Source organism: Anomaloglossus baeobatrachus, chromosome 1, assembly GCF_048569485.1.
Source record: "Anomaloglossus baeobatrachus isolate aAnoBae1 chromosome 1, aAnoBae1.hap1, whole genome shotgun sequence".
Lineage (NCBI taxonomy): Eukaryota > Metazoa > Chordata > Amphibia > Anura > Aromobatidae > Anomaloglossus > Anomaloglossus baeobatrachus.
The window spans coordinates 645,321,573-645,348,671 of record NC_134353.1 but is presented as its reverse complement, the minus strand read 5'-3'; the positions used below and the strand labels follow the sequence as shown (position 1 = coordinate 645,348,671).

Sequence of the window (27,099 nt, the reverse complement as noted above, 5' to 3'; positions counted from 1 at the left end):
AGGGGAGTGGGTGGATTTTTATCTTCAACCCCTAGTGCCATTAACACCAAGTCACCTTAAAGATTCCAAAAGTATGATACAGATTATGGAAAAATTTCACTGGCAATCTGATTATATGTGGCTATCTTGCGATGTGGTGGGGTTATATCCCTCTATCCCCCATCACATCGCGATACGATGTATCACATATTATTTGTCCAGATACAGTAATTACGAGGATTCCATCCAGAAGTTTATTGTCTCTTCAATTCAGTTTCTTTTGAGTCATAATTATTTTTCGTTTGATGAGAGATACTTCCTCCAGACACAAGGCGTGAGTATGGGCGCTAAGTTTTCACCTTCCCTAGCTAACCTGGTTATGTCCCTGTGGGAGGATAATTATATTTTTAACATTGATAACCCATACAAGGATAATATCGTTTGGCTGGGTAGATTTATTGATGATCTGATATTTGTCTGGAGGGGTAGTCTCTCGTCTGCGAAAAGTTTTTTTTCTTATTTGGATTTGAATGATTTCAATCTAAAATTTACGAGTAGTGGTCATGAGGTATCAACAAACTTCTTGGACTTAAAATTGACCGCAGATTTGGATAGCAATAAGGTCTTGATATCTCCCTATAAAAAACCTACTGCATGCAATAGTATTTTAATGGCTTCCTCTAATCATCCCAAACATGTCATTCAGAATATTCCTGTGGGGGAGCTTATTAGACTAAAAAGGAATACCACATCTAGTGATAGATTGGAGGAAGAAATTGAAATAACTTGTAACAATTTAAAAAAAAGGGGGTATCCCAATTGGTCTTTGGAGAGAGCCAAGAAAAAAATAGCAGGCATTGATAGGGTTAAGCTGTTGGATTCTACTAAGAAAAAAAGACAGTTTGACTCCAAAAAATCTGGGGTAGTTTTCAGCACCAACTATAGTCCTCAGTTTAATTCTATTGTCAAAATTATCAGAAAATATCTTCCGTTATTATCTCAGAATGATATTTTGAAAAACATTGTGGAAAATAATGATATTGCCTTTGTGGCAAAAAGAGCCCCAACCTTAGCTACATTATTATCACCTAGCATGTTCAAAGATCCAGACAAAATCTCCCCTAGCAACTGGTTAAAAACAATAGGATTTTTTAAATGCGGTGCTAATATTTGTAAGTGCTGCGGTTTTGCTAATAAGTCTAAAATATTTACATCTATTTCCAATGAAAAACAGTTTAATGTTCGTTCTTTTATAAACTGTAATACGGAGAATGTAGTTTATTTAATTAATTGCAATATATGCCGCATGCAATATGTAGGTTGCACGATGAACCCCCTCAAAACCAGAATCCGCAAACATCTTTCAGATGCTAGCAATTTGCCAATGGTTGGTGCATCAGTAGTATCCCGACATTTTTCAAAAAAACACAATGGGGATTTACGCGGTTTTTCTTTTATGGGCATAGAGCATGTAAAAAATCCATTGAGAGGGGGAGATTTTCATAAAAAAGAGCTTGCAAGAGAGAGTAGGTGGATATTTGAGCTGGGGACTCGCATGCCACAGGGCTTTAACAATCGTATGGATATCATTATGCACTATTGATACATTGTTGCATTATATGTTGCTGGCTATTACTACTGTGTTAGGCTTTTGTATCACTTAAAAAATAATTTTATGGTCAGGTTATTGGATTTTCTGATTGTATTTTTCTCCAAAATGCTGAATCCTTTCCTTATAACTCTTATGCATGCTGTATATTGATTAATATGCGGATAGCTTAAATGTTAGTTTTGCTTTTCTAGCTCATGTTTTTAAATCTCTCACACATGTTTGTAATTACCCTGATGGGAGTGAGATGTATATAAGGTTCTATGTTTGGAAAGCAGATCAGATTCTGGACCGTGAAGAAGGCGGATTTTACCGCTGAAACGCGTAGTCCTATCTGCACTATTTTCCTGCGATAATGCTGTTCTGAATTGCTTGGACCATTATATTTTAATGAATTTATGAATAAAAAGAAGGAAAAAATTTTTTAACAGCATCCTGGATTGCTCACGTTATTGCTGGACCCTGCCTTGTCGTTGTTCACATTTGTATGGATGGACTCCTACGTCCTGATCTGGGCACAACGGAGTTAACCAGGTCAGCTGAGGTTCCAGGTGATTCACAGTAGTGAGCTGGTCTACATTGTTGGACTTATATATATATATATATATATATATATATATATATATATATATTATTTGGTTGCTAAACATGTCAATGGGCTTATATACTTTGACAAACGTATTTTTAAAGCAATTCCACTTAGTGTATTGCTGGGGGCTCAGGGACCTTGGTTAAGTTTTGCAATTATTTTTTAACATTTTTAGGGTGTAAACAAAAAAAGTACAATAGTGAAAATACACTGTATTTAGAATTAAATAATTTGCAGGTCTAGATAAAAACTACTCGTATGGCATGTTGCACTTGGCTGTTTCTCAGTGTATAGATGAATGGGTTCAACATAGGTGTTATTATGGTATTCAAGACAACTGCCAATTTGTTGACGTCAAAGGAAGATCCACTAATGAAACGCAAACACATAAAGAGAGAACCTGAATAAAATATCACAACAAGCATAAGGTGGGATGAACAGGTGGAGAAAGTCTTCCATCGCTGCCCACCTGATCGTATTTTAAAAATGGCACAAATAATAAGTGTATAAGACACTGTGATACAAGCAAGTGACCCAAGAACAGTAAATGAAGAAGCTATCAGACTTAGAAAATTTATTAGGCTAGTGTCCTCACAGGCAAGTTTAAGAATTGGATCAATGTCACAAAAAAAATGTTCAATTTCAGATCCACAAAATTGTAACTTATTTGTGAAAATTGTAGGTGGCAAAGTATCTACGAAGCCAAACAACCAAGAACCACCAGCAAGGTACAGGCATAATCTGTGATTCATCACAGTAACATAACGTAAAGGTTGACATATTGCCACATACCTATCAAAAGACATAACTGCTAAAAGAAAAAAGTCTATGGAAGCTAAGGCAAAATAAAAATAGCACTGTAAAGAGCAACCCCAATAGGAAATTGCACGGTTTCCAAATGATAGAATGGACAAAAATTTTGGCGTGATCGTTGAAGTGACACATATTTCTACAATGGACAAGTTTGAAAGAAAGAAATACATTGGAGTCTGGAGACTCTGATGCTTTAAGGATACAATGATTATAAGAATATTTCCGATCAAAGTGGTCAAGTAGGACAATAGAAGGAGTGAAGAAATGAAATTCTGAAGAGCTTTACTGTAATGGAATTGTATCAGAAGAAAACTATTGGTGGTGTTAAACATTCTTATCCAGATTTACTTTTACAGTAGTCATTTTATATCCTAAGAATGGAAGTAGCTATTACTGGAAATTATGATGTATATCTGAAAAATGAAATTCTGAATGAGATTTAGGTATCGTAAAATCATTACCTAAGGTATAAACAGAAATGAAGAATTAACTATGAAGAAAGACTTAGCAAGCTTTCTTCAGATCAATCAATCAATTTAGGTATGTCTATTGAATTGAAGACATTACAAATCAGTGTTTTGGGAAAACTTAAAACATGTACATGTTTTGGAGTAAAATGATCAGATCTTTAGATAAGATCAAGAATTATAGTATACAGTCATCGCCAAAACTTTTGAGACTGGTACAAATTTGGGTTTTCACAAGGTTTGCATACCAAGAGATTTTTTATCAGTTTCTATGGTTACTGAATTTCATTTATACTATTTTTATAAGTGTTTATACTTTTATTTACTTTTATTTACAAATGCATCACGTTTATACAAAGACTTAATATTTACTGTGCTGATCCCTATTTTTCAAGACATCTCCAATTCGCCCCGGCCTGTGGGATTTTAGATTCTGGACCAAATCCTGACCTATGACAACACATTCTTGTCAAATCAGTGCTTGCAGTTTATTACAATTTCTGTGTTTTTATTTGTTCACCTTTTTTGAGGATTGATCACAGGTTTTCAATTGAATTGATACCTATAAAATTTCATGAATAAGATAGACCAGGCACTCCAAAATGGATGCAGAAAGGAAAACGTTATTCAAAATATGGAACAGTTCAAATATTGCAAGACGTTTCGGTCAACGCAGTGACCTTCGTCAGTGGAACTGGCTATACGTGGAAAAATAGATGATCCGTGCAAAGGAGAAAGAGAGAGAATTCAGATTTATTAGTAGAGAATGATGTAGATATTCAGATGTGTGATGACATGTGTGGAATGCAGAATCTATAAATTAGTGTTAATGAAAACGCTACATGGCTAGGCTGGGGGAAACGAGTAGATTTATATGATGGACAACAATGTCACGTTTATGGGGAGAGGGATGTTCACAGGAGAAAGATGCGAAACCTGCAGGGCTAATTAGAATAAGAAAATGGGGAATATACTCGAAATAACTGCACTTAGGGGAGTCACAGGCATCATACGAACGCCGTCGCTTATGTGCAGAATGAATAGATGTAAGGAGACACTGAGTAGGACGACAAGCTTAATTCAATTAGGGAAATGCATCTGAATAGACCTCCTGCAGAGAATCACACGGAATCCACCGCTAGTGAAAGAATGGCGCCATTCCAGCCATGCAGCGTTTTCATTAACACTAATTGATAGATTCTGCATTCCACACGTGTCATCACACATCTGAATATTTCTACATCATTCTCTACTAATGAATCTGAATTCTCTCCCTTTCTCTTTTGCAAAGATCATCTATTTTTATACATATAGCCAGTTCATCTGACGAAGGTCACTGCGTTGACTGAAACGTCTTGCAATATTTGAACTGTTCCATATTTTGAATAAAGCTTTCCTTTTTGCATCCATTTTGGAGTGCCTGGTCTATCTTATTTTTGGATATGGATTTGGACCCTACCAGAGCACCCATTCCTTAAAATAGAAGTGCCGTGTCATTCTATACTATAAAATTTCATGGACATGGACCCAAAATTTCAAAGGTATGCTCACAGAGCCACTTAGTTATCCCTTTTATTTTGTGGCATAGTGCTCCCATACACTGGAAAAAGCATTGTTCAATACCAAATTGCTACTGTATTGTTGGCAAAAGATGCTCTTAAGGATATTTAGACATCATTTTCTCTTCATGGCAGTATTCTTAAACAAAATTGTAAATGAGCTTACTCACTCTCTTAGATAAAAACCAACACCTTGCAAGAATAGTCTCTTAATGTTGAAATGACACAGGACTCGTGGTAGTGCTCACCTTTATCTCTCTGTACAATGATTTTTCCAAATAGTCTGAAGGTGGTTTCATCAGAGAAAATCACTTTGCTACAGCTCTCTGCCATCCAGTTTATGTACTTGTTGAAAAGTTACTTTCTCTGAAGAAACCCCTTTCAGTCTGTTATACCAAGAAGATTGTGTGGAGAAGAAAATATGAGCACTAACATAAGTCCAGTAACACCTCCTTTCATGTGTGAGGTTGTTTTTCAGCCATGAGAGTGAGGTCACAATTTTGCCTAAGAACACTGCCATGAAAAAAATAACATCTTCCAACATCAAATTCGTCCTTTGATCCAAGAGCCATTTGGTGATGAACAATGCTTTTCCGACATGATGGGGCACCATGTCACAAAAGTAATAACCTAGCGGCTTAGTGAGAAAAACATTGAAATTTGGGATGTATAGTCAGGAAACTCCCCAGATCTCAATCCCACATATGGTCAATTCTAAAAAAAAAACCCTTGAAATTATGATAAACTCCAAGAATTGATTAGGTAAGAATGGGTTGCCATCAGTCAGAATATGGCGCAGAAGCTGATAGTAAGCAAGGCAGGGTGAATAATAAAGGGTCAACACTAAACATTGAAGTTTTGCAAAAACGTGATGTGTTTGTCAATGAAAACTTAAAACTTTGTGAAATTTTCATAATTGTACTTCAGTAACCATAGAATCATTTGAGTAAAAGACTTAAAAATTCCAAAGCAGCAAACTTTGTGTCTTTACCCCAAAACTTTTTGCCACAACTCCTCAGAGCTATAAAATCACAATGCTGGAGAAGGGACAGTATTTACCATAGCTTGATGAACTAGCTTAAGATGCAGTTTTGCTTTAGTTTTCTAAAACAAAAGGTGTAATTTATCAAAACTGATACAGGGAAAAGTATTGGAGTTGCTTATAGCAATCACACCAGTTCCAGACTTCAATTTCGACAGGGCTTCTAAAAATGAGGGCTGGAATCTTGTTGCAAAGGACAACTGCTCTATTTTTCACTTGCACTCATTTTGATATTTGTACCCCAAAATGTTTTTGTAGTGTGATAATATTACATATTGCAGAAATCTGAAATTTTAAGACAATAAATAGTAAAGTGTAGTATATTTTTGTTAATGCAAACTAAAGCACAAAAAAATAAATAGAAGTTTCCCTTTACAATAGATCAGAAAACCAAAATAGCCAATTTAGGCAATGCCAAATTTGAGGATCACTGTTTGCTATACTGTGTATTAGTTTATGCTTCTTTAAAATTTTAATGTAAACATTTTTGTAAAAGGCAAATATCCCATATTATGTTTCCCCTTTCTGTTTGTGTGGCAATTACCCAATAATCATATTTTTCTCACTCGATGTTTAGTTGTCTACAATTTGTAATCACTCTACCTTTGTGGCAATGGAAAGTAGAAGACAGTTCTCTTTGCACACATCAGTTTTACGTGAGCCGGTGATAGACTGGTAGACTTCTGTTATACATGGAAATTCATAAGATAATATTTTACATTTTCATCATCTTACTTTACTCACCTGCTTTATTCACGTGATTTTGGAGAAAGTCAAGTCTAGGGTCAATAATTTTAGTAGTTTTCTTGTAAATGCCCCCATCTCCTGTCTGTCAATTCCAATAAGTAGATTACAAATAAATTCAACACATAATATTGTAGAAAGGTGAACTACATATTATATATACCTAAATATGTGTGTGTCTGTATATATATATATATATATATATATATATATAATATCTCAAACCTAACAGCACTTGTCAAGGTATAGGGTGTTAGGCACTACGTCTATATAGTCTTGTTTAATCACACAGTCAGCTCAGCTTGTGATATCAATTATATTCTATGTATATTTATATAATTTTAGTATATCATTTGAGAGCCAATTCTTAAAGCCACCTGGGGATGTTCATGGCAACAAATGATTCCTCTTGGATTTTTACGTCCCAAGTTAATTTTTTAAGAAAAGAAGTGTAAACACAATTCTGTTATTAACTACTATACATTTTGATAATGATAGTAAAAAGTAATTGCTAATACTAGATGTCCTATATTTTCTTACATTTCATTTACTAAATGGTTTTAGAAAATATTTTACTTTTCATGAAGTATTACACCTGTCAGTCAGAGGCAGGTAGCTGGACTTATGACTTAATAGAATACATTTTCAAAGATGGATTTGTCTAAAATAGCAAAACGCATTTCTACAAGTAAGGTATGGATTTACTTCATACTGAATGAGTCGAGAATCGAGATGTTTAGCAAAATCTAAGGTTTAATAGGCATGTTGTTACGTCCGGGTGGTGGAAACACTGGACCGTACACCGGGTTCCCTTGGGGAGGCAGCCTGGCCGGTCACCCCGCCAGAGGGTCTTGATGCACGGCAGCCGAAGCACTATTGGTAGCAAGACAGTCCGTAGGGGAGCTGGAAGGTAGATGTCGCTGAGAACACGGAATTCTAGACGGTAGTCCGGGTGACGAGGCTCAGGGTCCGAGGCCGGGTTGTAGGGTCAGGCGGGATCCGGAACCTGCTGAGCGATGGGACGGGTCACCAAACGGAGCCAGGGACTGGAGACTGGTGGAGCTGCAGAGGTGGTGGAACATCCGCCGAAGTCACCGTCAGGGTACTGGCACGGACGTGGTTCGGAGCGGCTGGCGTGGCAGGACAGGCTCTGCGAGACAGACAGGGGTTAATACAGGACACAGCAATACGGGGACCTGAACTCCTAGCTTACTAAACACGTAGAACAGGCCCCACCCACCAGGAAAGAGAATCCTAATATACCCTGTACCTGTCTATGCAATTTCCTGTTTCTAGGTGCTGGCCCTTTAAGAAAGGGTCAATGACCACGCGTGCGCCCTAATGCGCATGCGTGAGGCCCGTGTGCCAGAAGCCAGTCTAGGGAGTGGTGCAGAGGAAGCAGGGGTGCCCGGCTGAGTGTCCCACGTCGCAGAGGAGCGCCGGGAGCGGGGAGCTGGACGCATGGAGGGTGCAGGCGAGGAAGAGGAGGCCGGGACCGGAGTGGTGAGCCGGGGACGCCGCCAGGAAGCGGGGAGCGGGCCACGGGGAACAGAGAGCGGGGCACGGGGACCGGGAAGCGTGACAGTACCCCCTTCCCCACGCCCCCCTCCCCGCAACCGGGACAGGAAAGCACGAATCAGAGGAGTGCCAACATTCTCCCGGGGCTCCCAGGACCTATCCTCGGGACCATAACACGCCCAGTCCACCAGGAAGTATTGCCGACTTTGCACGGTCTTCATGGCCACGATATCCCTTATCGCATAGATGTCATCGTCAGCGATGGGAGGAGGAGCAGGACTGGCATCAGCGGAGAAGGGACCAAGGACGACAGGCTTGAGCAAGGAGACATGGAAGGAGTTGGAGAAAGGTAGAATCAGCTCACCCAGATCACATAGAGACTCCAATGAAGGACAGGTGCACGGGAAGGCCGGCCCGGCCAAGAAACTCCAGGAAAAAGAAAAAAATCCAGCACTCGTGTCCAGGAAATGTAATAAAATTTGCTTCTTTTATTTATTCAATTTTCATAGTAAAATTGGATCATATCCACAAAGTATAAGAAATCCCCATAAAGACAGGATGGGATGACAGAGGAGTACGCGTTTCGAGCTACATGCTCTTAATCTCAATCCACATTGAATGAACAACCACATGGGGATTTAAAGGGAAAAAAAAAAAAAAAAGGAGGAGGAAAAATTTGAATTTAAGACGGATATGACACCATAGAAAAAAGTCAGAACCAAACAAAATAGCAGCAGATAAAAACAGAGCAGAATAACTAAGTACATTGTATGAATAGCAACCTCATATATACATATGTAGAGAAGGGACGATCTGCAGTAAAAGTATGCAAAGTGACAAAACACATGTATCAAATATATTATAGACGTACAAGTGCATCCTTATATATTTTATATTATAAATCTTTATCGACATTGTACATATAAGGAGAAAAAAAAAAAACAAAAAAAAAAAAACATCATTTCATTTTATCAAAACCGTGTACCAATTTCAATGCATTAATATATATTTCTTAATTCATCTCTTAGATTCATGCCTTGAGGGGCTCTAGTCTCCATCAAGAAAATCCATTTTGCCTCCTTCTTGCGCATGATTTTTGTGATATCACCCCCTCTATGTGGTAACACAATTTTCTCAATAGCATTCACACGGCAGCTGTTTGTGCAGCCACCGTGAACAGAGATAAAGTGTTGTGAAGCACCTGAAGGGCTTCTGCTGCTTCTGTTACAAGCATCATATAGGTGTTCTGAACAAATGTCTTTGATTGTATTATGTGACCTTTCTGATCTAGGCTCAGAATCCCAAAATCATTGTGATACACGGTTTTCAAATAGAGTTCCTAATCCAAACTACTATCCTACTCAATCTAAAACCACGAGTATGGAAGATTTTCAAAATGTTGTAGAATCTGAATTAATTAAATTGAAAAAAAGTAAAAAAAATATTAATCATAATTTGAGCATACATGAACAGACCGCCTTATCCCAGTTACAGGATAACAACAGTATCGTTATTAAAAGATCTGATAAAGGCGGTTCTGTTGTAGTTTTGGATATTGGACTCTATGAAATGGAACTAAACAAAATGCTTAGAGAAAATTCCATTTATAAAAAAATTTCTAATAATCCCATTAATGAGGTAAAAAAATGTTTATCTAGAATTCTGGAGGAGGGTGTGCAACTTGGGGTAATTTCGACAAAGCAAAGTGAATATTTAAATCCATCAACATCTATTATTACGTTGTTCCACGCTTTGCCGAAAACGCATAAAAATCGCTTTCCTCCAGAATTCAGACCTATTATATCAGGGATTGGTTCTATGACTGAGCATCTATCAGAATGGTTGGATTTACGTTTACAATCATTGGCACAAATCTCACCAAGCTATGTAAGAGATACTAAACACATTCTGAGTATTTTTTCTAATTTTTCATGGAAAGAAGAATACAGCTGGCTAACCTGCGACATTACCAGCTTGTACACTTCCATACCCCATGAATTAGCCCTCATGGCCTTGAAACATCACATGTCTGGACATAGTGGCTACTCATCTGATCTTCAAAATTTTATTTTGGATGTGACTTGGTTTTTATTAAAAAACAATTTTTTCACCTTCATGGGTAGTTACTATGTCCAGACTCAAGGCTGTGCTATGGGTGCGAAATTTTCCCCCTCCCTAGCAAATATTTATTTGTCTTGGTGGGAGGAGGGACATATTTTTTCTGTGGACAACCCATTTTCACATATTATTGCAATATTCCTCTGTTATATTGATGACGTGATCATTGTGTGGAAAGGGGAAGGAGAGGAGATTGTAGATTTCATGACATATCTAAATAACAACCCCTACAATCTTGGGTTTACATATGAACATCATAAAGAACAAATTACATTTTTGGATGTTATTTTTTCATCTAAACCTGGGAATGAGGGTGTAACTTGCAGTTTATTTAGAAAGCCGACAGCAGGGAATTCCCTGCTCCACGCTAATAGCTGTCATCCAAAACATGTAGTGGATAACATTCCCACAGGAGAGTTCATACGGGCAAGGAGGTGTTGCTTATCAGAGGAAGCATATGTGAAAGAATGTAGGATCATTAGGGAAAGGTTTCTCTGTCGGGGTTTCTCTGATGCGATTATTTCCAGAGCTAAAGTACGTGCAGATTCTAAAACCAGAGATCAGTATCTATTGAACAAACAAATGGACCTCACACATAAACAGCCATCAATTGTATTTTCCACTAAATATAGTACGGATTTTTATTCTATTGTCAACATCATTAAGAAATATCTCCCTATACTCAGTACGGATGATACCGTTAAAAATATTCTTGAGGAGGGAGTAAAATTTGTCTCTAAACGTAACAACACTATTGCCTCTATGATCTCTCCCAGTGACCATACAAATCGTAATAGAGGTGGTGTGTATAATTGGCTATCTGTTACGGGCTCATATAGGTGTGGACAGAAGGTATGCGGCTTGTGCAAATATATGCCTAACACGAAAAAAATTGTATCTAGTGTAACGAAAAAAGAATATAATATCAATTCTTTTATAAACTGTAGTACAACTCATGTCGTGTATCTCATTACATGCGATACATGTAATATTCAGTATATTGGAAGCACTGGCCGTAGCCTTAGGAAAAGGATTTCAGAACACCTATATGATGCTTGTAACAGAAGCAGCAGAAGCCCTTCAGGTGCTTCACAACACTTTATCTCTGTTCACGGTGGCTGCACAAACAGCTGCCGTGTGAATGCTATTGAGAAAATTGTGTTACCACATAGAGGGGGTGATATCACAAAAATCATGCGCAAGAAGGAGGCAAAATGGATTTTCTTGATGGAGACTAGAGCCCCTCAAGGCATGAATCTAAGAGATGAATTAAGAAATATATATTAATGCATTGAAATTGGTACACGGTTTTGATAAAATGAAATGATGTTTTTTTTTTTTGTTTTTTTTTCTCCTTATATGTACAATGTCGATAAAGATTTATAATATAAAATATATAAGGATGCACTTGTACGTCTATAATATATTTGATACATGTGTTTTGTCACTTTGCATACTTTTACTGCAGATCGTCCCTTCTCTACATATGTATATATGAGGTTGCTATTCATACAATGTACTTAGTTATTCTGCTCTGTTTTTATCTGCTGCTATTTTGTTTGGTTCTGACTTTTTTCTATGGGGTCATATCCGTCTTAAATTCAAATTTCTCCTCCTCCTTTTTTTTTTTTTTTCCCTTTAAATCCCCATGTGGTTGTTCATTCAATGTGGATTGAGATTAAGAGCATGTAGCTCGAAACGCGTACTCCTCTGTCATCCCATCCTGTCTTTATGGGGATTTTTTATACTTTGTGGATATGATCCAATTTTACTATGAAAATTGAATAAATAAAAGAAGCAAATTTTATTACATTTCCTGGACACGAGTGCTGGATTTTTTTCTTTTTCATGGAAGGAGTTGGGTATCCGCATCGTAGCCGGGAGCTGCAGCTTGTAGGAGACTGCATTAATCTTGCTGATGACTTTAAACGGCCTGATGTAACGAGGACCCAACTTGTATGATGGTAACTTTAATCGGACATATTTGGATGCAAGCCAGACCAGATCACCTGGGGAGAAACACGGGGGATCCAGGCGCCTCTTGTCCGCATGTCTCTTCATCCGCAAAGAAGCACGTTCTAGGGAAGACTTGACAGAGTTCCATATAGCTGAGAAGTCCTGGACCAGAGCATCTGCTGCGGGGACATCGGAAGCCGAGGATACTGGTAACGGGACAGAAGGCTGAAGTCCGTAAACGACCTGGAAGGGAGAGCTAGAGGTGGACTCGCTGATGTGTTGGTTGTGGGAGAATTCAGCCCAAGGTAGGAGCGTGGACCAATCGTCATGATGGATGTTGACGTAGTGGCGCTGGAAGGAGGTCAGGATCTGATTGACCCGTTCCACTTGGCCATTCGACTGAGGATGATAGGCCGAAGAAAAGTCCAAGGATACTCCCAGATGTTTGCAGAGAGCCCTCCAGAAGCGCGAGGTAAACTGAGTTCCTCTGTCGGACACAATGTGTGCGGGAAAGCCATGCAATCGGAATATGTGTTGTATGAAGGAGTCAGCTAGCTCCTGGGCAGAGGGCAGCCCGGCCATGGGAACGAAGTGAGCCATCTTTGAGAAACGGTCCACCACAACCCATATGACCGTGTGTCCGGAGGATAAGGGTAAGTCCGTAATGAAGTCCATTGCAATATGTTGCCACGGAACGGAAGGAATGGGCAGAGGCAGAAGACGTCCATATGGTAGGTGCTTGGGTGTCTTGTTCCGGGCACAGGATGGACAGGCTGAGACGAAGGTTGCGATGTCTTTACGGAGGGACGGCCACCAATAGTGACGGACAATCGTACTCCAAGTCTTCTTCTGACCAGCATGGCCGGCGATCTTCGAGGCATGGCCCCATTGCAGGACTCTCTGTCAGTATCTGAGACATAGGTTTTCCCAGGGGGTATCTGAGTCAGAGCGACAGGAGCCACCGGAATGACTTTACTGGGGCTGATGATGGGCTGGAACGTCTCCTCCTCCAGCTCTACGGGCACGAAGGACCTGGACAAAGTGTCTGCCCGCACGTTCTTATCCGCGGGCCGAAAATGGAGTTGGAAATCAAATCGAGCAAAAAACAAGGACCAGCGGGCTTGTCGCGGGTTCAGTCTTTGGGCTGACCGCAGGTACTCCAGATTCTTGTGGTCCGTGTAGATGATCACAGGGTATACTGCTCCCTCCAAGAGGTAGCGCCATTCCTCCAAGGCCAGCTTGATGGCCAGTAGCTCCTGATCCCCGATGGTGTAGTTGCGTTCGGGTGCCAAGAAGCTCTTGGAGAAGAATCCGCAAGTGACCATCTTCCCGGAGGAGGATTTCTGCATCAACACTGCCCTGGCTCCTGAGGAGGAGGCATCCACCTCTAAGGTGAACTGTCGGTTCAATTCAGGGCGATGGAGAACCGGGGAAGAAGCAAACGCCTGTTTCAAAGAGCAGAACGCGGGATCGGCCGCCGGTGGCCAGTCCTTAGGATTAGCTCCCTTCTTAGTCAAGGCAGAGAGAGGTGCAGTCAGGGCAGAGAAGTGCGGGATGAATTGACGATAATAGTTTGCAAAGCCAAGGAAGCGTTGGATAGCCTTCAGTCCGGAAGGAGGAGGCCAGTTGAGGATGGAAGACACTTTCTCTGGGTCCATCTGCAGGCCAGTGTCCGAGATTACATAACCCAGGAAGGGAAGGGACGACTTTTCAAAGACGCACTTCTCGTACTTGGCGTACAGACGGTTCTCTCTAAGCCTTTGGAGTACTAGCTGCACGTTCTCTCTGTGGGTCTGTAGGTCCGGAGAGAAGACCAGGATGTCATCCAGATATACCATGACACCGACATAGAGGAGATCTCTGAACACGTCGTTCACCAATTCTTGGAAGACTGCCGGAGCATTACACAGACCAAAGGGCATGACACAATACTCGTAGTGCCCATCCCGAGTGTTGAATGCGGTCTTCCATTCGTCTCCAGAGCGAATGCGGACCAGGTTATAGGCCCCACGGAGGTCCAACTTGGTGAATACACGAGCTCCTCGGACCCGATCGAATAGTTCGGGGATGAGTGGCAGAGGGTATTTGTTTTTTACGGTGATCTGGTTTAATCCCCGGTAGTCAATGCAAGGGCGCAGATCACCTTCCTTCTTCTTGATGAAGAAAAAACCTGCTCCGGCAGGGGACGAAGATCTCCGAATGAACCCCTTTGCCAGGCTCTCGGTGATATAGGCAGACATGGCCCATATTTCAGCAGGGGACAAGGGGTATATCCTTCCTCTAGGAGGCGTAGTTCCCGGCAGTAAGTCGATGGCACAGTCGTAGGGACGATGAGGCGGTAGTACCTCTGACTCCTTTTTATCAAACACGTCCATGAAGGACCAGTAGGCAGAAGGCAGTCCTGGTAGAGACTCTGGAACCGGAGGTCGTCGGATGGGCTGTATGGATTTCAGACATCTCTCGTGACACGCGGAGCCCCATCGGGTAATTTCACCTGTACTCCAGCTGACCGACGGTTCGTGTGCCCGTAACCATGGGAGTCCCAGCAGGATCTGATGAGACATGCGCGGGAGGACGTAGAAGGTGATATTTTCGGTGTGCAGGGCACCGATCCGTAATTCCACAGGCTTGGTGATCAGCGAGACGGTGTCAGAGAGGGGTCTCCCATCTACAGAGGCGATCACCAGCGGTTTTTCTAGTGGGAGAACAGGCACCTGGTACTTATCCACCGTGGCCTGCTGGATGAAGTTGCCTGCTGCTCCGGAATCGAGATATGCCTCTGCCGTGAACCGGGTCTCTTCTGTAGTCACTTGAACAGTCCATGTCACGAAGTCTGAGAGAGTCCCAGCACCTAGGGTGGCCTCTCCTACCAAGCCTAGGCTTTGGAGTTTCCCGGCTTCTCGGGACAAGAGCGTAGCAGGTGTGTGCCATCACCGCAGTAGAAGCAGAGACCCTTTGCTAGTCGTTCTGCTCTGCGTTGCTCAGACTGCCTCAGGTGGTAAATCTGCATGGGCTCGTAGGTAGACGCGCCAGGTGACGCCGACTGGGGAGCGATGGACTTCAGTGGTGGGGAGGAGTGCCTTATCGGACGCCTCTCGCGGGACACCTCTTTGGATCGTTCCTGAAAGCGAAGATCCACTCGAGTCGCTAGAGCGATCAGGGCATCCAGGGTGGAAGGCACGTCACGACCAGCCAGCTCATCTTTAATACGACCCGAGAGTCCCTCCCAGAAGGCCTCATTGTTCCACCCTAATTCCGAGGCCAAGGTGCGGAAGCGGATAGCATATTGGCCCACCGTCAGAGTCCCCTGACGTAGCCTGAGGAGCGATGAGGCAGACGCGGAGGCGCATCCGGGCTCATCAAAGGTGCTACGAAAAGCCTGCAGGAACTCCTGGATGTTGGTGGTTACCGGATCCTCCTTCTCCCACAAGGGGTTCATCCAGGCCAGTGCCTCTCCCTCTAGATGGGACATCACGAACGCGACCTTGGCTTGGTCAGAGGCAAAAAGGTGCGGCAGCAGCTTGAAATGGAGGGAGCACTGATTTATGAAACCCCTGCAGGTCTTGGGATCTCCGGCGTACTGGGGTGGTGAGGCCAAACGAAGTTTGAAAGTATCTGAGGAGGCTGCCACGGGAACTGCGGCTGTGGACTGTGCAGTAGAAGCCTGAGATGCCAAGGACGTGGCAGTTGCTTGTAGCGTGTTCAGGCGGGTATCCACCGAGGACATGAAGGCCAGCATGCGGGACTGGGTCTCGCGCTGTCGTACGAGTTCCTGCTGCAAGGTGCCCAGCTGGGCCGCTAGTGCTTCGGCGGGATCCATGGCCTGTTCTAGCTGTTACGTCCGGGTGGTGGAAACACTGGACCGTACACTGGGTTCCCTTGGGGAGGCAGCCAGGCCGGTCACCCCGCCAGAGGGTCTTGATGCACGGCAGCCGAAGCACTATTGGTAGCAAGACAGTCCGTAGGGGAGCTGGAAGGTAGATGTCGCTGAGAACACGGAATTCTAGACGGTAGTCCGGGTGACGAGGCTCAGGGTCCGAGGCCGGGTTGTAGGGTCAGGCGGGATCCGGAACCTGCTGAGCGATGGGACGGGTTACCAAACGGAGCCAGGGCCTGGAGACTGGCGGAGCTGCAGAGGTGGTGGAACATCCGCCGAAGTCACCGTCAGGGTACTGGCATGGACGTGGTTCGGAGCGGCTGGCGTGGCAGGACAGGCTCTGCGAGACAGACAGGGGTTAATACAGGACACAGCAATACGGGGACCTGAACTCCTAGCTTACTAAACATGTAGAACAGGCCCCGCCCACCAGGAAAGAGAATCCTAATATACCCTGTACCTGTCTATGCAATTTCCTGTTTCTAGTTGCTGGCCCTTTAAGAAAGGGTCAATGACCGTGCGTGCGCCCTAATGCGCATGCGCGAGGCCCGTGTGCCAGAAGCCAGTCCGGGGAGCGGTGCAGAGGAAGCAGGGGTGCCCGGCTGAGTGTCCCACGTCGCAGAGGAGCGCCGGGAGCGGGGAGCTGGACGCATGGAAGGCGCAGGCGAGGAAGAGGAGGCCGGGACCGGAGTGGTGAGCTGGGGACGCCACCGGGAAGCGGGGAGCGGGCCACGGGGACCGGAGAGCGGGGCACGGGGACCGGGAAGCGTGACACATGTTAACTTGATCTGTAAAAGAATGGATAGAAAATTTTCAAAACAGCTTAACTCATTCAGAATGGAATATGAGTGCAACATGCAAATCTTTTGTTGTTGAGTCCAGCATGGGGCAGGCAGTGGTAGTAGTCCTGGTTACAGGAGTCAACAGACTGCAGCGCAGCCACTCGTTAACTCCTCGCCTCCCCGTCGAAATACCACACACAGAACTCTGCAACCATTCAGGCGACACTATTTTCTCTCTTTCATTAGATAAAGTCCAGATAACTTTTCTTCCAAACACATAAACTTTATTGTTCTTCCACTGCTTCATTACTTTGGTCTGCAATCCGTCGGTACTTGTCATATACAATTTAGCAACTGTCCGTATTCCAGGCACCTGGGTTCCGTCTGACACCTCTAGGCCTCTCATTCCTACACCTGACTTCATGTTGGCATTGACTGGGTCATTAAGTCCGAGGGCTACTTCACCCCACCCACAGGGGACACTAACTCATATGAGGAGCTGAAACCGACAGTGCTCTCCCATCCGTGCCCAGGCCAGGATTCAAACATACCGTACTCTTTGAGGGCGCACTGACCTTCAGTTAGATGAGGAAATCTTTGAGTATTCTGAGCCAGTCAATACGGACGCTAGACCCCCGACCGTCAGACTAAACCCCTCTTCTTGGGGATGCAGTTAACCAATCTGGAATGGATCCTGCGCGTCATGGCATTTTCTCCTTCCTTATGCTAAGCCGTTTCAGCCGATTACACACAGGGGCCAGCACACACACTTGACCCACCACCCAGCCCAGCAGATACCCCAACGCTTACTTAGCAGCTTTCCCTAGCTGCTCCAGGGGTCCAGGTTAACGTCCTCTGCGGCTGGGTTCTGCAAATAAGCAGTTACATTTTCTACCCAACAATGTTTCATCACACATGTACATATACACACCAATATTTCACAATGCAAATAACTTTAATAATAACACTACGGCCTAGAAGGCCAAACTGCTTATTCTTCAGGCAAGCTGTGTCACATAAATCCGCATCAAAAATAAAAACCGCAAAAATGAACCGCAACCGAACCGTAATATGTTCTTTTCTTTGGAGATCTCATAGAGCAAGTTCCATCTCTGGGAATCTTCTTCAACGTTGCAAACACTAAACCATTAAATGTTCACTGTTCAGCTTACCATCCTCCCCCTCCTTTGAGCCTGGTAGTCTTTACAGACGAAGCATGGGTACAGAATTAAACGGAACATGAACTATAGTGGCCCAGCTGTCTGCTCAGTCCTGGCTCCCCAGATGGAAGTTAACTGCAGCATTGTCACTCTGGGAGATTCCAAGGACCGCAGTAGAGGCTGACACGTCGCCTACCTCCATCCGGCCAGAGTTGCCTCCATCGGGCAGCACCAACTGCATCCACACTTGCTGCTCTTGAGCCTTCTTCTTTTGGATGACCCTTTGGATCCATTCTGAGCCAACATCCGGACATCCCTTCTTTATAGGGGACACACGGGCCACAGAGTACTGATGGACCAATTTCTACGTTGCCATTTTTTTTCCGCACTGCCTTTCCTGTAGACCGAGCGGCCTCCTCCTGAGCCTACGGGCCTGTTCTTGGGCCCGCTTAGCCACCTCCCTGGCGGCCCGCGCAGCCACATTATCAGGGGCTGCCGACTTCCCTTCAGCAGGAATCACCACTTTACTGAGCCAGTCCAGGATTTCTCCCGTTCACTGCTCCACCGTGGGGTTCAGGAGCGCTTGCCATGCCCGGCGTCCATGGGTGCTCTGTGCCACCCATCTCGCCTCCCGCACTGGTCCAGGTCTTGGCCTTCTCTCCATTTTCTCTCTGTCTCTTTGCATCTACTTCACCACAGGTGTCCGGCGTCTGGTTTGGAATTCCCCTGTACCAGGCCACTGCTGTGGTGGTGTGGTCTTCTTCATTAGCCGCACCTGGCTTCTTTTCTGTCCTGCCAGCTGCATTCTGCTGTATAGCTGCAGTTGGGGTTTCCTTTCAGGCCTCACGCTCCTGGCCTGACCGACAGTCATTGTACCTCCAGGGGGTGGACCACAGTTTCACACCATTGCGTTGTTGCTCTGCCCATGCTGGGCTCGTCGCTTTTCACTGGGCTCGTCGCACGTTAACCCTCCACCTCCCCGTCACCACACCACAACCACACACAGGAGAAATCCGCAGCCATTCAGGTTACACCATTTTCTCTCTTTCATTAAATAACACCTCTAGGTCTCTCATTCCTTTACCCGACTTCACACTGGCACCGACCGGGTCATTAAGTTCATGAGCCACTTCACCCCACCCACAGGGGACGCTAGTGCATACGAGGGGCTGCAACTGACAGTGCTCTCCCATCCATGCCCAGGCCAGTATTCAGCCATACCCTACTCCTTGAGGACGCACTGACCTTCAGTTAGGTGAGGAAATCTTTGAGTATTCCGAGCCAGTCAATATGGACTCTAGACCCCCGACCGTCAGACTAAACCTCTAATCTTGGGGACGTAGTTAACTAATCCAGAACGGATCCCACACATCACGGTCGTAGGGGTGACTCTTAAGGCCACTTTACATGCTATGATTTATCTGACAATCTTATTAGCGATGTGACACGCCCAGATCGTAGTTACGATTTGCTGAGATCGCTCATAGGTCGTTTATTAGCGTTCACACGAAACGATCTCACAAACGACCCAAAATCGTTCAGCGATATATTGTTTGACGAAGGCGAATGTGTGGATGTTGCTCGTCGTTTGCAGGGTTTCAAACGTACCAATATGTCTGCTGCGTTCCAAACGATGAGCAATATTTTGAAAGTGAAAGACGTGTCAACAATTAACGATTCTCAACCTATTTGCGATCATTCGGAGTCGCTCGTAGGTGTCACACGCAATGAAGTCGCTAATGATGCCGGATGTGCGTCATGGAATCCGTGACCCCAACGACATATCGTCAGATAAATCGTAGCATGTAACGCCGCCCTTAGGGTCAGAATCTTGAAATGGGGTATTCTCACTGTTTCTCCACTGGGACTCTCCTCATGTTTACTTCCTATATCACCCTTTTATACATGCTGCTTTCCTCCTCTTTCTTAACTATTTGCCTGCTCACCCAGGTGCCATGCTACCACATTGCCACCTGATGGCCATTGACCTAACATACCATATAACATATACATTACACAGCATTATACATATCCTTGCATGTGCCCGCTACTTCTACAGGGGTGGGCATAACCCTGACCCCCCTACACTTACACATTTTGGCATGCTATTAATGAGATGTCTAATGGCTCCTTGAAGGATTTTCTCCCGCGCTATATGCACTTTGGCATGGCATCACAAAGATCCACTTCTGACAGCTTCATTTTAAATTGCTGACTAATGACTAGAGATGAGCGAACCGGTCCCGGTTCGGCTCGATTTCAGTTCGCCGAACTGAGGTCTCGTTTGAGTTCGGTTCGTCGAACGTTCGACGAACCGAACTCGAACCGCATAGGAAACAATGGCAGGCAATCACAAACACATAAAAACACATAGAAAACACCCTCAAAGGTGTCCAAAAGCTGACAAACAACTCACAACACAAAACAAACACATGGGAAAGTGACAAGGACATATACTCATGCGAAAACAAAAGAGCTGGACAAGGAAAAAGAGGAGGAGACACAGATATAGGCATGGTATGCCCTTCTAAAATGATGTAAAACACCGCAAGGAGACTCAAAAGCAGAGTCTCCCTTTTTTCCAAAAATTGGGCCACACAGACACCCCTTCAGTGGCAGCACTTGTGCCCCAGTTGTACACTTCACAGCTAGATTTGCATCACGCACATTAAAAAATACGCCATAATTAACCGTCCCCAGCATGACACCGGGATAGGTAGAAAAAGTCTTTGCTGAACCATGACTTGTTCATCTTGGCTCCTTTTAAAAAACACAGCAAGCAAGGGTTACTCCAAGTGGAGTCTCCTTTTTTTTCCAAAAATTGGGCCACACAGACACCCCTTCAGTGGCAGAACTTGTGGCCCAGTTGTACACTTCACAGCTAGATTTGCATCAAGCATATTCAAAAATACGCCATAATTAACCGTCCCCAGCATGACACCGGGGTAGGTAGCAAAGTCTTTCCTGATCCCAGCTCTGTGCATCTTGGATCATTTTTAAAAACAATGTAAGCAAGGGTTACTCCAAGCGGAGTCTCCTTTTTTTCCAAAAATTGGGCCACACAGACACCCCTTCAGGGGCAGCACTTGTGCCCCAGTTGTACACTTCACAGCTAGATTTGCATCAAGCACATTCAAAAATAAGCCATAAATAACCGTCCCCAGCATGACACCGGGGTAGGTAGAGAAAGTCTTTGCTGAACCATGACTTGTTCATCTTGGCTCCTTTTAAAAAACACAGCAAGCAAGGGTTACTCCAAGCGGAGTCTCCCTTTTTTTTCCAAAAATTGGGCCCCACACACACCCACCCCTTGAGTGGCAGCACTTGTGCCCCAGTTGTACACTTCACAGGTAGATTTGCATCAAGCACATTCAAAAATACGCCATACTTAACCGTTCCCAGAAAGACACCGGGGTAGGTAGCTAAGTCTTTCCTGATCCCAGCTCCGTGCATCTCGGATCATTTTTAAAAACAATGTAAGCAAGGGTTACTCCAAGCGGAGTCTAACCTTTTTTCCAAAAATTGGGCCACACACACACCCACCCCTTCAGTGGCAGCAGTTGTGCCCCAGTTGTACACTTCACAGCTAGATTTGCATCAAGCACATTCAAAAATACGCCATAATTAACCGTCCCCAGCATGACACCGGGGTAGGTAGATAAAGTCTTTGCTGAACCATGACTTGTTCATCTTGGCTCCTTTTAAAAAACACAGCAAGCAAGGGTTACTCCAAGCGGAGTTTCCCTTTTTTCCAAAAATTGGGCCACACAGACACCCCATCAGTGGCAGCACTTGCGCCCTAGTTGCAAACAGGATGTTTTGATTTGCATCAAGCACCTTCCAAATCCACAAGCATTTACTCTCCCCAGGATGACACAGGGGTAGTAAATTCCTTGTGGATCCATGACTTGTTCATTTTGATGAAAGTTAGTCTGTCCACATTGTCACTGGACAGACGCATGCGCTTATCTGTCAGCACACACCCAGCAGCACTGAAGACACGTTCAGAGACAACGCTGGCAGCTGGACACGACAAAATCTCCAAGGCGTAAGTTGACAGCTCTGGCCATTTTTCAAGATTTGAAGCCCAAAATGAGCAAGGCTCCATTTGCAAAGTCATGGCATCGATGTTCATTTGGAGATACTCCTGTATCATCCTCTCCAGCCGTTGACTATGTGTCAGACTTGTTGTCTCTGGTGGCCTTGCAAAGGACGGTCTAAAAAAATTATGAAAAGATTCAATAAAATTGCTGTTACCAGCACCAGATACGGTGCTACTGGTACGGGTAGACTGTTGAAGATGACGAGATCATCCCATGTTTGTCAAGTTACAACTGGGAGATTCACTCCCTGCACCTGAACGGTTGTTTGGTGGAAAAGCCGAGCTAAGATCGAGTAACAGCTTCTGCTGATACTGCTGCATACGTGCGTCCCTTTCTATGGCTGGAATTATGTCACAAAATTTGGACTTGTACCGGGGATCTAATAGCGTGGCAAGCCAGTAGTCATCATCACTTCTAATTTTGACAAAACGAGGGTCATGTTGGAGGTAGTGCAGCAAGAAGGCGCTCATGTGTCTTGCGCGACCATGCGGACCAAGTCCACGCTGTGTTTGTGGCATAGAGGTGCTAACCGTTTTTTTTTCCTCTGACATCTCCCCCCAACCTCTTTCAACAGAAATTTGACCAAGGTCTCCCTCATCCGCTGAGTATTCCATGTCCATGGACAGTTCGTCCTCCATTTCTTCATGTTCTCCTGCACCTTCCTCAACATCTCGCCTGCTACCATGCGCCCTTGTTGATCCCTGTCCCCCATGGTCCCATGCCTGCCGCGTTGGCGATGATGAACGTCTGGACCTTGGTGATGTTGTTGTGTCTTGCGCATATGAATCCTCCTGTAGTTCCTCCCCTTCCTGTTGTCCCACCCCCTGACTCCGAATAGTGTTTAGTGTGTGCTCCAGCATGAAAATGACTGAAATTGTCATGCTGATAATGGCATTGTCAGCGCTAAACATATTCGTCGCCATGTCGAAACTGTGCAGAAGGGTGCATAGGTCCTTGATCTGAGACCACTCCATCAGGGTGATCTGCCCCACCTCTGCATCTCGTTGGCCCAGGCTATACGTCATGACGTATTGCACCAGGACTCGGCGGTGCTGCCACAGTCGCTGTAACATGTGGAGAGACGAATTCCAGCGTGTCGCCACATCGCATTTCAGGCGATGAACCGGCAGGCTGAAAGACTTCTGGAGTGATGCAAGTCGCTCATCTGCGGCGGTTGAACGGCGGAAGTGAGCAGATAGTTTTCGTGCCCTGGTCAGAAGGCCATCTAAGCCGGGATAGTGTATTAAGAATTGCTGGACAACAAGGTTCAACACGTGAGCCATACAAGGCACGTGTGTCACCTTGCCCAGGCGAAGGACCGCACCCAGGTTTGCACCATTGTCGCACACGGCCTTACCAGGCTGCAGGTTGAGTGGAGGCAACCATTTATTAAACTCGGACCGCAGAGCTAACCACAACTCCTCAGCTGTGTGACTCCTATTCCCAAGACATGTCAAGCTAAAGACCACCTGATGCCGTTGCGCTCTGCTGCCAGCATAGTAATGAGGGGTGCGTGATTCCTTCTGCGCAGTGAGAACGCTGGTGTCCTGACCAGGCAGGCTTGGGGTGGAGGTGGAGGACACAGATGAGGTGGAGGAGGCAGAAGCAGTGGCGGAACTTGGACAGACAGAGGATTGACACACAAGTCGTGGGGATGGCAAGACTTGTGCAGCAGACCCTTCACCATCTATCACCATAGTTACCCAGTGCCCAGTCAGTGACATGTAACGTCCCTGTCCATGCTTACTGGTCCAAGTATCGGTGGGGAAATGCACCCGTTCACACACAGAGTTTCTCAAGGAAGCGGTGATGTTGTGTGCGACATGCTGGTGTAGCGCGGGCACACCTTTCTTAGAGAAGTAGTGGCGACTGGGCATCTGGCACTGGGGCACAGCGACAGACATAAGGTCTCTAAAATCCTATGTGTCCACCAGGCAGAAAGGCAGCATTTCGGTAGCCAAGAGCTTACAGAGGGATAAAGTCAACCTCTTAGCTTTGTCATGGGTCGCAGGAAATGGCCTTTTATTTGTCAACATCTGAGGGACAGAGATCTGGCTGCTGTGTGTAGACGGTGTTGAGTAGGGTGTCCCTGGAAAAATGCAGCTTTGTGAGGAAAGTGCAGGCGGAGACATGATGTTGCCTTCATCCAACATTGGTGCTATCGATGTCTGAGAGAGCTATACACACGCACTTGTTTCCCCTTCCAAACCAACTGACAACCTACCAAGCAAACTGCCTGTTGCGGTTACAGTGGTGGAAGTTGTGCGTGGAAAACCAGGGGTGACAGCTGTCTCCACAGTCCTAGAAGAGGAAGAGCGCGCGGATGCACTAGAAGGGGCAGGCGGTGGATGGTTCGCTCCGCTAGGCCGCATTGCAGCACGGTGAGCTTCCCACTGGGACATATGATATTTATTCATGTGACGATTCATGGAAGAAGTTGTCAAACTGCTAAGGTTTTGCCCTCTACTAACAGAATCATGATAAATTTTACAGATCACATAATTTGGGCGATCTTTTGCTATGTCAAAAAAGGACCAGGCTAGGCAAGGCTTAGAGGGAATGCGACCTGCTGATCCACCCCGACTAGTGCTCAGAGGCAGAGTGGTGGCTGAGGATGCAGTTGTAGACGTGCTACCAGTGCTCCGACTCTGTCCAGGAAGGCGCAAGGTAACTTCGTCGTCGGTTGCATCCTCCTCCACCGCCTCTGTTGACCTCCTCGAGGGCCTGACTGTGGATTGACAGTAGGTGGGATCTAGAACTTCCTCATCAATTGTTGTGTTTTCACTCCCCTCACCCTCAGACCGAGCCTCTTCTTGCCCTGACCGAATTTTTAAGTTGTCATCCCAATCTGGTATTTGCGTCTCATCGTCATCAGTATGTTCCTCATTGTCTATAACAACAGGTGTTACAGTTTGTGAAAAAGGGTCAACATTATGCTCAGAAACTTGGTCCTCACGGCCTGAATCAGAGTCACAAAGGTTCTGGGCATCACTGCAGACCATTTCCTGGTCTGTACTCACTGTAGCTTGGGAGCACACTTCTGATTCCCAGGCTAAAGTGTGACTGAACAGCTCTGCAGACTCAGCCATCTCAGTTCCACCATACTGTGCAGGGTGGATTGAGACTTCAGAGCTGGGAGAAAGCAAGTTTGATTGGGATGACAACTCAGAGGACTGGAGTTTTTTGGATGTGGTAGTTGAGGTGGCGAAGAGGGCACTTGTTGGACAACTTGAGATCCATTCAAGCATTTTCCTTTTTTTGCCATCATCTACCTTTGTTCCAGTTGTTCGTGTCCGTAAAAAAGGGAGCACATCGGATTGTCCACGGTAAGTAGTAGACATCTTACTTTTGCTGGAAGATGGTCTATCTTCAGCAGATGTTAATGGAGCTTTGCCACCTTCCCCATGGACAAACCCTTTTTTTCCTTTTCCAACATGCCTCTTCCCCTTTCCACCAGCATCTGTCATTTTGCCACTCATTTTGATTGCGACAAGATTGTGCACTTAAAATGTGGTAGTAAAAATTGATAGGTGGTGTAGATTTCAGCGGTGGTCTAGCTTTATTAACAGCAGAATAAACAACAATAATTATCCCTGACAATGCAACTATGGCCCTTAAACTGGCAGCATAAATTGCTAGTATAATAGCTTAGTAACAATGAGCTTGAGTGTGCAATGCAGGCAGACGTGCAGCAAATATCTATGCACTAGTGTGACAATACATACATCCAACAGCCACGTTTAGGATGCCACTAAGTTCACTCAGTGTTTGCTAGTATAATGGCTTAGTAAGAATGAGTTTGAGTGTGCAATGCAGGCAGACGTGCTGAAAATATCTTTGCACTAGTGGGACAATACAGAAGTCCAACAGCCACGTTTAGTATGCCACTAAGTTCACTCAGTGTTTGCTAGTATAATGGCTTAGTAAGAATGAGTTTGAGTGTGCAATGCAGGCAGACGTGCTGCAAATATGTTTGCACTAGTGGGACAATACAGAAGTCCAACAGCCACGTTTAGTATGCCACTAAGTTCACTCAGTGTTTGCTAGTATAATGGCTTAGTAAGAATGAGTTTGAGTGTGCAATGCAGGCAGACGTGCTGCAAATATGTTTGCACTAGTGGGACAATACAGAAGTCCAACAGCCACGTTTAGGATGCCACTAAGTTCACTCAGTGTTTGCTAGTATAATGGCTTAGTAAGAATGAGTTTGATTGTGCAATGCAGGCAGACGTGCTGCAAATATGTTTGCACTAGTGGGACAATACAGAAGTCCAACAGCCACGTTTAGGATGCCACTAAGTTCACTCAGTGTTTGCTAGTATAATGGCTTAGTAACAATGAGTTTGAGTGTGCAATGCAGGCAGACGTGCTGCAAATATCTTTGCACTAGTGGGACAATACAGAAGTCCAACAGCCACGTTTAGGATGCCACTAAGTTCACTCAGTGTTTGCTAGTATAATGGCTTAGTAACAATGAGTTTGAGTGTGCAAAGGGCTGGAGGGTACAGTGGCAGGGTTGTGGGTCTCTGGGTAGAGGAATGGAAGCCTCCCTTTATATCCCTCCTAATGGGGAAATGCAGCGAGGAAATCCCTGACCTTAGCTACACAGACGCTGTCATCTTGTGTAGCTGTTAAAATCTGTTTTCACTGCCCTGACTGTCACCTATGGCTCTGACCCTGCCGGTATTAGCCCTTAGAAGGGCTGAAGGAAACTTCTATCCCTATTCTGTATAGCGCTGTGTATAGAGCGTACACAGCAGTATCGGAGACAGGAGCTACGCCG

At 44.7% G+C, this 27,099-nt stretch overlaps 1 protein-coding gene across 1 annotated transcript in view; it reads right to left on the bottom strand.

Annotated features, from left to right (window-relative positions):
• Positions 1-2,416: 2,416 nt before the first annotated feature.
• Positions 2,417-27,099, bottom strand: part of LOC142245039 (olfactory receptor 6M1-like) — a 78,794-nt gene continuing 54,111 nt past the window's right edge. Inside the window, exons 2-4 of the mRNA XM_075317332.1 lie at positions 6,803-6,887; positions 3,385-3,451; positions 2,417-3,275 (exon numbers count right to left, since the gene is read on the bottom strand). Of these exons, the coding sequence (XP_075173447.1) occupies positions 2,417-3,275; positions 3,385-3,451; positions 6,803-6,887 (1,011 nt within the window). The remainder of the gene's footprint in view (positions 3,276-3,384; positions 3,452-6,802; positions 6,888-27,099) is intronic.